General features: G+C 43.9%; 1 protein-coding gene across 1 annotated transcript; it reads right to left on the minus strand.

Moving 5' to 3' along the window:
* Window positions 1–1092: 1092 nt before the first annotated feature.
* Window positions 1093–10975, minus strand: kctd16a (potassium channel tetramerization domain containing 16a). The gene is made up of 2 exons (XM_028415645.1): window positions 10125–10975; window positions 1093–2062 (listed from the first exon to the last, which is right to left on the minus strand). The coding sequence occupies exons 1-2, from the start codon at window positions 10942–10944 to the stop codon at window positions 1611–1613; spliced, it is 1272 nt and encodes a 423-aa protein (XP_028271446.1). The 5' UTR covers window positions 10945–10975; the 3' UTR covers window positions 1093–1610.
* Between the last annotated feature and the right edge of the window lie 1804 nt (window positions 10976–12779).

Consider the following 12779-nt stretch of genomic DNA (forward strand, 5'->3'; position numbering starts at 1 on the left):
AGTGATACAGTCCCCCAGCCTCGCTCCTCGCGGATGTGTTGTGGGAACACTGCAGAAATCTGCTTGCTAAAAATAGTGCTCTCTGTGGTTCTCTTCCCCCCTTTCCTTGAGTTCCTCTCAGGAGGATGAAGCACACATTAAAATGTCAACAAGAAGGGATCTATTTCACTTCTTAAATGAAGCTAGAGCTGTGTGTGGGTAGCGATGGCTACAGTTTTGTGTTTCATCTCAGTTAATCTTCGTTTATAAAATTCATAGGTCATCTGTAACTGTAGAAACATGGGTATGTGTTCCTGTCATCACAATGTCAAGGCCATATATATGTATGTATAATGTTTATGTTTATTAGAATTGAAAGTTACCCCCTGTACAAAGAGAAGTTATGAATAGAGACCAGAATCATTTGTTTGACTTTGGCTGTAAACATGTTTATTTCTGCTGTAGACTTGGACCTTTTAACATTGAAGTCTATGGGGATTGACTCACTTTTAGAACCAGCCCCTAGCTGCTGCAGTGTGAACTGCAATTTTTAACACTTCCCTGTTGGCTTTGTGTCTCGGCCGCGGAGGTTGACACTTGACATTACCAAACTTAACCCTTAAGACATTTGTTTCTGTGTAAAGTTGGACATTTTACATAAGGGTGTATGGTAACAGACCCTCAAACAACCATTTGAGGCCTGGAAGTTTCCACATGTAATGTGGGGAATTGTCCGATCAGTGGTCTGTGCTGTCTCTGATGTGCCTCTGGCCACTTTAGTTAAATTTTTTTATGGGGCTGCTTTAACAATGGAAGGTCATGAGAGGCTCCACTATGATTCAATACAATTCTAACCCATTTATTTTCTTTTTTTGCACACTTACAATCAAGGATTAGATTGATATCCATTGGCATTATATAGCTACCTACACAACATAATCTATCCAACACATGAGGACAACATCAGACAAAAAGTTTTACAATGGCAAACAGATCTAGGCAGTGCTTTCCTCACTTGGTCTCAGTCATGACACACCATTTTTTTACCCATCACAGAAAACAGTGAGTTGAAACTTTTCTCGTTTGATATTGCATAATTATGCTAAGGGTGAAATGACATGCAGTGCTGTTATTGAAGCATACTATAAGTATATGTGTTTTCAGTGACGTATGGTGATATTTCGTTGCGAACTCACAGCACCATCTGGGTACATCCATTTAAAAAAAAAAAAAAAACAGCATTGTGGGCCATACGGGATGTGATTGGTTGACAAACTGAAACAATGTTGCCCCTGAGGTTGCTTTGTTGTTAGTGATATTGTACGCCCATGTCTCAGCTCTGTGGAGTAAGAACAGGGAGTGTGATGTAAGCCCCAACAGGATTAACCTGATTTACACATGTGCATATCATACACACAACACTGTGCAGACTTTACAAATCATCAGCTCACACTGCCTGGTACTGTGTGTGCTTTGCTAGTTATCCTGGCAGGAGAAGTGGCCTCAGTTTGTTTTCCTAGTACAGTATGTGTCCTAGAGAGGGTGCAGTGTTTTGCCTATGCGGTTTATAATACTCTGACGGTGACATGATACTACAGTACCATCTGTCTTTCTCTTCTTCACACTCATAATCAGAGATGGTACTTTCTCAGGAGCTCTGATTGCCACATATACTTTCTCTCAGGAAAGCGATCTGGAATCCTAATGCGTCTGAAGTCCTGGATACATTTCTCCATCTCCTGCTCTGGAGTCATCTTCTCCTTGTTTGCTTTCCTCTTGGCGGCCTCTCGTTCCCGGACCCCAAAGGTTCTCACTCTCATCATGTCAGTTTTGCGGCGCATCTCGGCCTGCTGCAGCATGTGAACTGGTCCTTTAGGCATGGGGCGGTCCAGTGTCTGGATGTTGGACCGTCGGCTCACGGGGCCGCAGATCACAGTTCCTTGAGGGGAGCTGGCCTCTGACTGGCTCTCGGAGCAGGAAGTGGAGAGGTCATTAAAGGAAGTGCCGCTCTCTCCCTCACGCTCGCTTTTGTGACTCTTGCAGCAGCAGTCGCAGTGAGAAGACGACCACCGGGAGGGGCCACCTAGAAAAAACACACAGAAAACACCCTGTAAGATGATCCTAGCTCTCTTAAAGTAACAGATTCCAGCTCTAATCAAAAGAAACAGTGGTAGTGATCAAGCAAACGCTGACAAATGCCTACACAGCAGTTTCAGTGTTATACAAATATCTTCAAACGAATATCAGATAAGTGTGTGAGTGTGTGTCTGTGGGTATTTGGGGGGCGGTACAGCTGTAAGAACATGTGAGTTATTGGCTTTGACATTTAATTGCTGAATCTCAAAGAGCTGGTGGGCTGTGCATATTGCTTCCTCTGATAAGGAGAACCCCAGAGCTCCATGCAGCTCAGTACAGCTCCCTAAAAGACCTTTCCCATTTCCTAAGGCAAAGTCTGTCTTGGAGCCAAAGCAATCTGTTTTTGCCGTCACAGTTTCCTATTAAGCAGTGAAACCTGGCTGCCAAGAAGGTGGTGTATTATTTTGGTGTTTAGATCACTAAGTTAAATAAGTCAGGGAACAGGTTTTATACCTCTGGAGGTCAGGCAGGGTAAACCCCAGAGCACAGTTTATCTCGGCTGGTTAAAGAGTCGGGTCAGTGAAGAGTGTAGTGGTTTAGTGGTACCTGCAGACCCTGGAGGTGTCCTGATCTCCTGTCACGAAGTTTGGATGAGCAAAAAGATTTGAGCAGTTTTTCCTCCTGTACCTTCTTCCTGCCTCATCTCACATCCTCCTACACGGCTAATTATGGAGCAGAAATACTGTACAGTCCTGCCCGCTGGCTTGTGAAGTGTTCAAGTAAAGACAGTAAGCACTGGAGCTGTCTTTAATTTCCAAAAATAACAATGAACTGTGGCTCTACTAACAGGTCGAAATATGCAGTGTTGAACTGTATGTAAACAACAGTATATGGGAGATAAACTCATAGAAAAACCTCTTAATGGCTTTTCCAATGAGATGAAACAGACTATGATATCTCAGAGGGAGCAATCATTTGTCCATTACCTCCTTCCAGCGCGTGCACTAATTTAAACCGAACAGAGTTCAAGGGGGATTTTAACCTCTCTGCGCAGACTGTAATAATGACCTTATCTCTGGTGTGATGATTGCATTGAGCTGATAGAGAGAGAGTGGCTAACAGCTTTTTAATGGCTAATCCATGAGTAAAGAGGCCAATCAGTGCACCAATTTCCCTCCACAGAAAATGAATCTTGCTGAATCCAGCAGCAGTGGGGAAAGGGATGCAGACGAGGATCAAGAGGGAGGAGGCTGAGTATTGTTTCTAAATGGATGGATGCTGTAGTCCAGAGGGGCAACCCCTTTAGGAAAGTAGCCAACACCCAATAATAGCAGCATGAAAATTTCAACCCATGCAGGAGAATGAATTGTATTAAGGCCTCTGACAGACTGAGAAGCTGAGAAGCACCTGCCGTGGACATGTATGCAAAATACAATCTGTGTGTCTTTAATGACAGGAAACAACTAAGAGCCTTGTCAGGAAACACAGTCATTCTCAGGAACATTTAAACAAGTGGGCGTATACAATACAGTACAGTCTCTCTTCAGGGAAGCCATTGATTTTAATGTGTTTTCTTTCTGAGATCTATACACCCCGTCTAAGAGATCATATTCCAGCCACATTAAAAAGACCATGGGCCGGTCTTCAGAGCAGAGGCAGGCTGTGTCTGCACTTCTCATAAATAACACAGAGAGAGGGAGCTGAAGCTCTTCACAGAGCACAGAGGCACACAGGCGTGTCACATCACGGGGTATCCTCAAACTACTCAAATGAAAGCAGGGATGTTTGTCCTCCTGCCACACAGAGGTCGGTTTTATGGAGATTCGACTGCAAGTATACAAGTTTCTAAATGGCAGAGAAGTAGGACAGGCTGCAGACTGAAGGCAGACAGACTCCGATACAAAATGTCAGTGGGTTTCTTGCCAGACATTAGTGGGTCTGTTGTGTGTTTTTTTTCTGTGCTTCTGACTCATCAAAGGTGTCTGATGATGCTTTAACGACAGAGCTTCAGTCCTGATGTCCGAGAGAGGCTCTGCTCAATCATCTGCTGGAGGTTGAGGGCCAAAAAATATAAATAACAATGAACAAAACAGACTCATCACTCAGCGATTTCACATTGCTGGCATGTAAACACAACTTAATACCTATTGTCAGCCAAAGCCGATGTGAACTGTGCCCTCAATCTGAATGAATGGAGATAAGTTCCAAACAGAAAACAACAATCTGCTGTCCGAGTGAGTCGGAAAACATGAGTCTACGTTTTTGAAACAAACGCGTCCGCTTCATTCTCTTTCATTACTGCCTGTTATTTGCCCAAACAGAGCATGACCCTGTGAGACTGAACAGTATGAGTTATCATGCTGCACAATAACATTTTCAGCAAAACAGAAATAAGAGGACAATCTTCCATAATTTCATATTTTCGATGTGCTTGTTTGTCCTTTTTTTTTTTTACAATTTAATTTGTGCACTTTTTTCTAGAAATGTTTGCCGCCAAAGACACGTTCCTATGGTCTCCTGCTCCCGCATCTAGTTACGCAAATATTTTTGATGTTCCACTGCTTCAGGAGGAGTTTCGTTTACATGCTTGTTAGCTCACAAATTAGGCCAGCGTGTCCTTGCAGCAGAAAAAAGGCTTGACTTGCAAACGCAGTGACCGTCCTTCCAGAGAGAGAGGGAAATCCATTTCAACAAGATTGTCTTATTTGCTGCGAAAGTCTCACTTCAGCAGTTTGTGTCCAGCCTGTAACTGATGGTTCCAGCCACCTTCTTGCCAGGTATAATAATGTGTGTAATATCTGCATACATTTGAATTTGTCAATATTAATTACCTGCATCCAGCCAGCCAACTCTCCTGAAACAACTATCATCAGCAGCCACACTGAGTGTCAGATAAAGTCACAGCCCCAACAAGCGTGACCTAATTCAAGGACACCGAGCCCCTCTTCTGGTTTCTCACAGACGGCTCTGGCCCACATTATCTGCTTTCCATGAGGGCAGTGACAGCCTCACTGGCTGATTGTTAATGACAAGCGGTGCAGTCTCCTCCCGAGTCAGAGGGTGGCTGTCCGCTGAGTGTCTCCCTGACAGGGAGATGAACAAGCAACACTGGCAGATTGAAATGTCTATCAGCCTCTCCCTGTAGGCCTGTCCCCTGACCCAAAGCCACGCCCCTCCTCTACCCAAGCACTGATGAAGCAAGATGAGACTGGAGGAATGCGAGAAGGTGTCCCAAGTGTATGCACAGCTCTTGTCATCACCTAAATGATGCCTCAAGAGGAGACAGAAAAAAAGAAGGCCAATTGTGGTCCCTCACCCTGTCAAGCTGGTTACAAGTCAGAGAGTGACGTTTCAGAAAATAACACAGAGTGCAAGCACTCAGTACTATATACCAAGAGTTCACTTGCTGCTATGCACTGTGAAAAAAACCATAATGTAATCTACAAATATCTCCTCCTGCCAACACAGGGGATCCCACTGTCTTCAGAAAGCACCCGGTCCTGCCCATAATGTGAAGAGTTTCACATCCTGGCGGCCATTAAGGGTCTCAGGAGGGCTCATTAAGGTGTTAGATGTCAGACTCGTTATTCCAGTTATCCTGCCACCCATACAGGAGAACCAGGGACAGAAATAATAATCGTGATCCAAAATACATACGTATTACAGGCAGTATACATACGACCTTTCATTTGTATGTATGTCCCTTTATCTACATGTATAACTTACTGCTTTACCTTCATTTATTAGAGGGGAAAACAGCTTTTCTCAGAGTGCAGTAATACCAGACAGAGGGAACATCATAAGACGCACTGCTGTGTGTGTGTGGAAGCAGAACTGCAAGATTCCCTAGCAAGATGCTAGGCTAACAAGAAATTCAGCCGTCTTGTTAATCCTGCTTTCACAATGTCACTAAGAGGGTCAGCCATCATTTTGTTAAGGGTCTCATTTGTTGACTGCCTCGCCTCACTGACAACCTGTATGGGCATGTGCTTATACCAGTTAGCCGTGCTAACATCAGTGTAAACCTAAAGTAATAATAATAATACACAGCTATCATACATAGCAATAATGTCTTTCTTTTTTTTCAAGGAATAGAACTTTTTGTGCATTTTTGGACACTTTTAAACTAAATCTTAAGAACTGACCCTGTTTTAGTTTGTATTTTTTTAAGATATTAAGATATTCAGTAAGTGTGTGCAGACATTGTGAGATTTGTTGCATGGATTTGTTTATTTTATGTAGTTCTTAAGTGCCATTTTAAAAATGATCAAATGATTGATCATGATCGTTTTGTCTCATACATTTATCTGTCTACAAGACGAAAGTTATAAAATTACTATAAACCTTGTAGTAAAACGTGTAGCAGTGTTTCAGTGCTGCTGCTTTAAAGACTGGTTCATTTTTTTGCATCTACAGCCTTTCAATAAACTCAGGTTTACTCCCAAGGTAGCCCAGATTGTGTACTTGAATTAATATAGTGCACAATGTTCTGCTACCATCGGGAGAGGAAAGAAAATAGCTGGCACAAGCACATACACCTCGCCTTACTTCCAGCCATTTTTCTGCCTAGGTGCTCTTTAAGACGAGTTATTCATGGGAACACCATCCATCTCTTGTAGGCATTGCCAATCCATCCAGGCTCCAACCAGGCTCCGCGGGAGCTCAGGGACGGCCCAATCTCTGCCTCCATTACACCCATGCAATTGATTACTTTCTTCCTCTCTCCCTGCCACTTTGTGGCCATTGTTCAGGAGCCATTATGGCCACACATCATCTCATTCGCAGCCCAAATGAAGACTGCACAGTTATATTAACAGAGCTCACCTGGCAAGTCTAATCATTCTCCATCTTTACTGTACATGTCTCCCATTTTGACTAGGCACAGCTCCTTCAGAGCAGCAGAGATGGAAGTGTCTCCGCTGTTAGCAGCCTCAGTGTTCAATGGTGATTTGTTCTGCCACTGAGATGTGGAAGCAGTCAAAGCAGGTTATGATGTTTTATGTTGTCCAAGGCATGGCAGCTAGTTTTCATCAATGCACTGACTGAGTGATCAGGAAGTTTAGATTAGATTTAAAATAGGTTAATTATTTAATCTATTCTTTGAGCTGATATATTTTGGGGATCACAGATTGTTTTTTAATTAGCCAGCAGCACACACTCCTCTTTCCCTAGAGGTTGTTAGTAATAAGGAGACTATTCTCAAACACCAGCTGGAAGGTTAGAGTTATTAATCGCTACAGCTATAATGCTGTAACTGCCAGTGGAATAAGCAAACACCCCTAACATACAGAGAGACCAACTGTAGATTTGCTCGACTAAGACAATAACTATTTTCATCCTTTACATATTTTAAATACAAATAATAATGCAACTTCTCTTTTTTTACTGTTAATATTTTAGCAGGTAACACAGGAAGGGTGTTTCTTCCCATATTTGGATACAAATCTTCATTGCATGGTCTGTTTAGAATCAGGAGGCAGGAGGTCACAGGTTGATGTGGCCTCATATCTGTTCCGTTTGTACATAACACACACAATATCTCAGAATGACAACATTCAGCTGGACTCAGGGATGAACTGACTGTATATTAGTCACAGGTCAGTGGTCACTGTGGCCGAACTCATATGCTCATTACAGTACAAATGATAAAATGATGACATAAGGACATTTTAAATCTAAAAACACCAAAGATCCACTTGTGTCCCACTGCATGAGTCTGAATAGACATAAATGTAAACTGCTTGGCTGATAAGTGGAGGCATGCAGACAACATACAGATACAGTAATGTATTTTTTTCCTTTAAAATCTCTCTTTTCTACCATTTCCACAGTGATTTTGCAAGTAGGTGATCCCCAGCAGCTGACTGTGGTTCTTCCGGCCGCTCTGATGTATACTGGCAATTTGTTTGGATGTAACTGTCTTGTTTAGTTGTTTATTTGGAAGGTGAGCAAGCAGTGCTTGGTTAAATGTGAATTATTCATCATGGCCATCAGATGCAAAAGCTCCTGTTCATGATGAATGCTCAGACACTGTGACCTCCTGAAGAGACTGACCTTTTGCTGGATGTATAATTTGTTTTATTCTGTGGAGAAATCCACAGCATGTATAGGCAGCACTGAAAGGAAGAGTCTTAACATCAACATGACCTGAAACCTCTGGCAAAATATTTTCCTCCGGGATCAATAAAATCTTATCTTATCTTATCTTATCTTATCTTATCAAGGGGGGAAGAGTTCCCTGTACAGATGATACCCGATGTTTGAACATCCACACTGAGCAGACAGTAAAGCTGCAGAAACCAACTGAACAGAAGAACAACATGGATGATGCTAAGGAACTGACAGGCTGGAGAAAGCCTCTCAGTTTGCTGGATTGCTCTTTTTATACTCTAACAAGCCTCATTCCTTCTCTTTTTACGCTCCTGTGTTTTTGTTTTGGGGGGGGGGGGTGATTTTGCTGAAAACAACAAAAACACATCTGTTTTGGGTCTATCCCCAAAGGTGCACTTGTCTACATGCATTTTTAGTTTAGGACTACCTGCCCTAGGCCAGCCACTGTCCCACATTCAGAATCAGGTTACAGTATTAGTTTAGAAAGTGAATGCGGGCCGCTGTGCCGCTGTGAAGCAAAGGCTCTCACGCCTGTCTGCTTGTGATGTGTCTATCCATCATCTCGATGGGCTGCCATCTCCTCATGCTTGAGATATATATGCGTGTGCTTCCTTTTCCTCACCTTGTCTGCTGCACCCATACAATAAAAATGCAGTCTCACTTTCTGCATCTTACCACCCCAGTTTTTTTTTCTCCTCTGCGCTCCCCGGACTCGATGAACTTTCCTGCATGATCCTTACTTTAATCTATTTTTGCTTCTGCTCCCTCCTCTTCTTTCTGCTTCAGTTCTTTCTCCCCATGGCCAGGTCTCATGCAACTTTTACTCCCTCATCCCTCCTGCTCAGCTGCTTTCTCCTCCATCTGCTTGCCTCTCTTTTCACTTCCTTTAAGCTTGCTTCCTTAAATTCCATCCCTCTTTTCCTCTCTGTGCTCTTTTTACTCTGCAGCTTCTTTCCTTTTGAGACTCTTACCGTCTCCCACCTTCTCATCCTCCTCCTCCTCCTCCTCCTGTCCCGTGACTTTGCCCTGGAGCAGTGTCTGTTAATGGGGAAGGGAGTGAACACCTAGACCATATGCTGTGCTTCCGAGCGTTCAATGACTAAGGAAAAACCTACTTACAGACCCTTCTGTTATAATTACCCTGCATTGCCATTACCAAACCATATGTCATGTCTTCCTCGGTCCACCCTCTTGCACCTCCAACCTTGACCTAGTGGGTTTTCCCATCTCTTCTAGAAGGAGCCATTCAAAATTATTATCAAAGTGCTTTTTAATTGGCCATATGGCCCAACCCCTCCCTCTGCTAGAGGAATGAGCCATATTTGCAGCTAATTAAGTTATTGGCTGATGAACACACTTGGTTTCCAAGTGAAAAGCTAATTCAAGAGAACAGAGAAGCAGCATTCATGTGTGTTTTTGCTGCCCACTGGTGCTGTATTATTCATAACCCAGCGGCTGGCAGAATCTGAGCAGTAAGCCGTGTTTACGCATGACGCATGTGTACTTGAAGTGTATAGCAGCATTGTGACTCAACTCCCCTGAGGCCCGTGGGCAAGTATGCCTGTTATCTCGGACCCGAAACACAAGTTTGAGCAGGGATGCAAAGATTTAGGAGGGATAAAGAACAACTCGACCATGCCTCCTGGTGGTGCGCGCAAACGGATACTACTTTCTCTTCCGGAGGATGGTAAAATAGGAATGGGAAATTACGCATGATAAACTTTTTTGCCATTTAATGATGAAAACTATGTTTATGGTGCACAATGCGTCACATGCATGCACACACTTGCATGCATGTGTGTGCATGCAGACTTGGGTGTGTCATTTTCTTCCTTTTCTTGGAGATGCACCTGTACTTGTTACTTTGCAAGTGTTTGAGTTATCATTGGGTTTAAAATGCCTCCATGTTACTATATGTCACTTTTAAAAGAACAGGATGTGAATAAACCTTCACTCACGGTAGAAGATGTACTGTGCGTAATTGGACCAGACTTTGTCATCCGCGTAATGACCGATGGAGGACGCGGTCAGGGACGAATTGCAGGCCACGATGTGAAAGCCGCTCTCTGACAGCATGTCAAAAGCTCTCTCCAGGTGCCTGAACTTGAGGTAAAACCTGCAGCTGTATCGATCCGGTGGTCTGTCCGTATCCCTGTTCTCATTCAGGGCGTCTCCAAACACCTCTTTAGCTAAGCCAATTCTGCCGCTGATGAATATTCTCGGTAACTTTTTGGCTTTTCCATCAGTTAGGCTTTCTCTGCCTCCAGCGGCACAAACTCCCCTAAACGCCACCGTGATGTAGCCGTACCTCCTGTCAAAGGAGTAAGAGGGATAAAACCGCTCACTGCCCTGGGACACATCGTCGTAATCACTGTAGCACAAGTCGTCTGGGAAGAGTTTCGAATCCTCGGATGACAAAAGTTTGACCAGTTCAGGCAGCTGGAAGTATTCCGCCTCTCTTTTCAACCGGCCTCTCTCAGGAAAGTGATCAGGGAGAACAACTTGCTTGTCTCTAAGGTAATCCAATACATAACGAAAAAGAAAGCCATCTCTGTCAATAAAGTAGCGTCCTCTGAGGTCCCGGGACAAGTCATTTGAAGACCCCTTCTTGTTAGAGAACAGCTTCCCAAGTAAGGAATTAGGAAAGCCTGTCAGGGTGGCATAACGTGTGTAATACACCTGCCCACCCACATTTAGCTCAATTACATCCGATGGAGGATTCTGCACTGAGCCTTGCTCTTTTGCAGGCTGCGTTTTGCAGTTTTCGCTCAATGCCATTTTTTTTACCTCTCCAGAGTCTGTCCGAGTCTCGAGCACGGCGCGCAAACACAGAAGTTCAGGGTGTGGGGTGTAGCTCCATGATGCTGATGCTCTCAGACCCGAAGCACAGTCTTGAATCAAGCTGCAGTCCTCGCATCCAGTGTCTCATGACAAACCAGTCTCGAGGCGTGTCTACAGTACATCCTTTGACCCCATGCGTAAATGTGCCTGCCCACGGTGCATCCTTTTTTGGACATAATCGATTAACATTACCAGCATCATGTTACATACATCCACCGCGATGGGTCATCTGTGGGACTTCAATGAGATTTTAATTCTCACTACACTCTGAATCTTCTCACCATCAAAAAAAGTAAAAGCTTCAAGTTTTCAGCGGAACGCGTCACCCCCTTGGTGCCTGGCTCGCAGTTCAATCACATAAGTCTAAGATAAACTAATAACTATGCAAGAATCTTGACATTCTGCTGCTCAGCGTCGCTCCTGAGATCTGAGATCCTGGTACACGCTCTGAGGTTGCTCACAGAGAGGAGGATGGAAGCGGGACTCCTGCGCGCACCCACCTCTCCAAACTGCTGAGTGCGGAAACGGCTGGACAGAAGGTTTAAGATAATGTTGCTCCAAGCTGTGCAAGAGAGAGGGAGAGAGAGAGAGAGAGAAATCATCCCATGAAGTAATGCCTTACATCATCTTAAAGGAAAATGACATTTACAGAGGATCGGGCTGCGTCCGTGGCAGTTTTTCATGAAATTCTGATCTGACCACGGGTGATGTGCAGCTGGCGACGAGGATTCGGGTCTAATGCAGTTTTAACGTCGCGGGTTTTAATCCCTTCTGAGTCTTCACAGAGGCTTTCGCATTTACATTTAACGCTTTTAGCTGACGCGGTTATCCCGGGAGAGACTGGTGAGGGGTTAGGTGCCACGAGTGTCTCGCTCAAAAACGCACCACCAGCTGTGACATCTGAATGGAGCTGGTGGTCTCAAATTCTCCTCTGTCCAGTATCATAAAAAAAATCAATAGGTTACACAAATATAAAAATGGCAGTTGCACTCTGCCTTTAGGCACCACTGTCCCTTCTTTCACCCAGAACAACACTGAATATGAAAATTGATCTCTCCCTCATCGATTTGACCCAGTGGATTCCTATTTCTGCAGATCTCGACCATCACTGCTGCTCGAGGCTCCATCCTTCCCCAAAATTAAAAAACGAATGAAATAATTAGTGTCTTATTAATTAATATGAATTATGTTGCGTTTTGAACATAATGCATCAGTGTAAAGCACTTTGGACCCCATTAGGAGCATGCTCTTTGCCAGCATTTTATTTCTTCAGAAATCATGAAGGGGAAGGCTCATCACTGAATTATTTCACCTTTTCTGGATTAGAAGTCTGGGACATTCAGCCATATTGTTGCTCAGGGCTTGTTCAGTACTCACCAGAATACTGCACTGAAGCCAAGTGGAAAATCCAGTTCTGATAAAGTGATATTGGAGGTTTGATGGTGCTTGACCCTTATCTTCATGTAGGTCAGAAACTGTGTGTTGTGATCCGCCTGAATATGAGGGGACCTTGGCATCAGATGGACTTGCACCAACACCTGCACACATGTTTCAGATAGTTTGTTCTGCTCGTTTGTTTGCTTGTTGTTGTTTTAGTTTGGTGCTTGAAGCCACCTTAATAAAATAATAGAAAATAAATCACAGGCTTTTATTCCAGAGCAGAGAGAAGGCGTCGATGATGGGAGCGCACCCTTGACTCGTGGTTTTGAGGAGGCAGCGGTCACGCTTTACCCTGTTAATTCAGACTATATTGTGCTGGAGAGGGGTTGCTA

Source organism: Parambassis ranga, chromosome 10 (genome assembly GCF_900634625.1).
Source record: "Parambassis ranga chromosome 10, fParRan2.1, whole genome shotgun sequence".
NCBI lineage: Eukaryota > Metazoa > Chordata > Actinopteri > Ambassidae > Parambassis > Parambassis ranga.

Bases quoted from the DNA above. Each gene is read 5' to 3' on its own strand.
- kctd16a (XM_028415645.1), bottom strand. From the start codon at position 10,944: ATGGCATTGAGCGAAAACTGCAAAACGCAGCCTGCAAAAGAGCAAGGC. The intron at 2,063-10,124 runs GTGAGTGAAGGT...TGTTTTTTCTAG, and splicing joins CGCACAGTACATCTTCTACC to GTGGCCCCTCCCGGTGGTCG.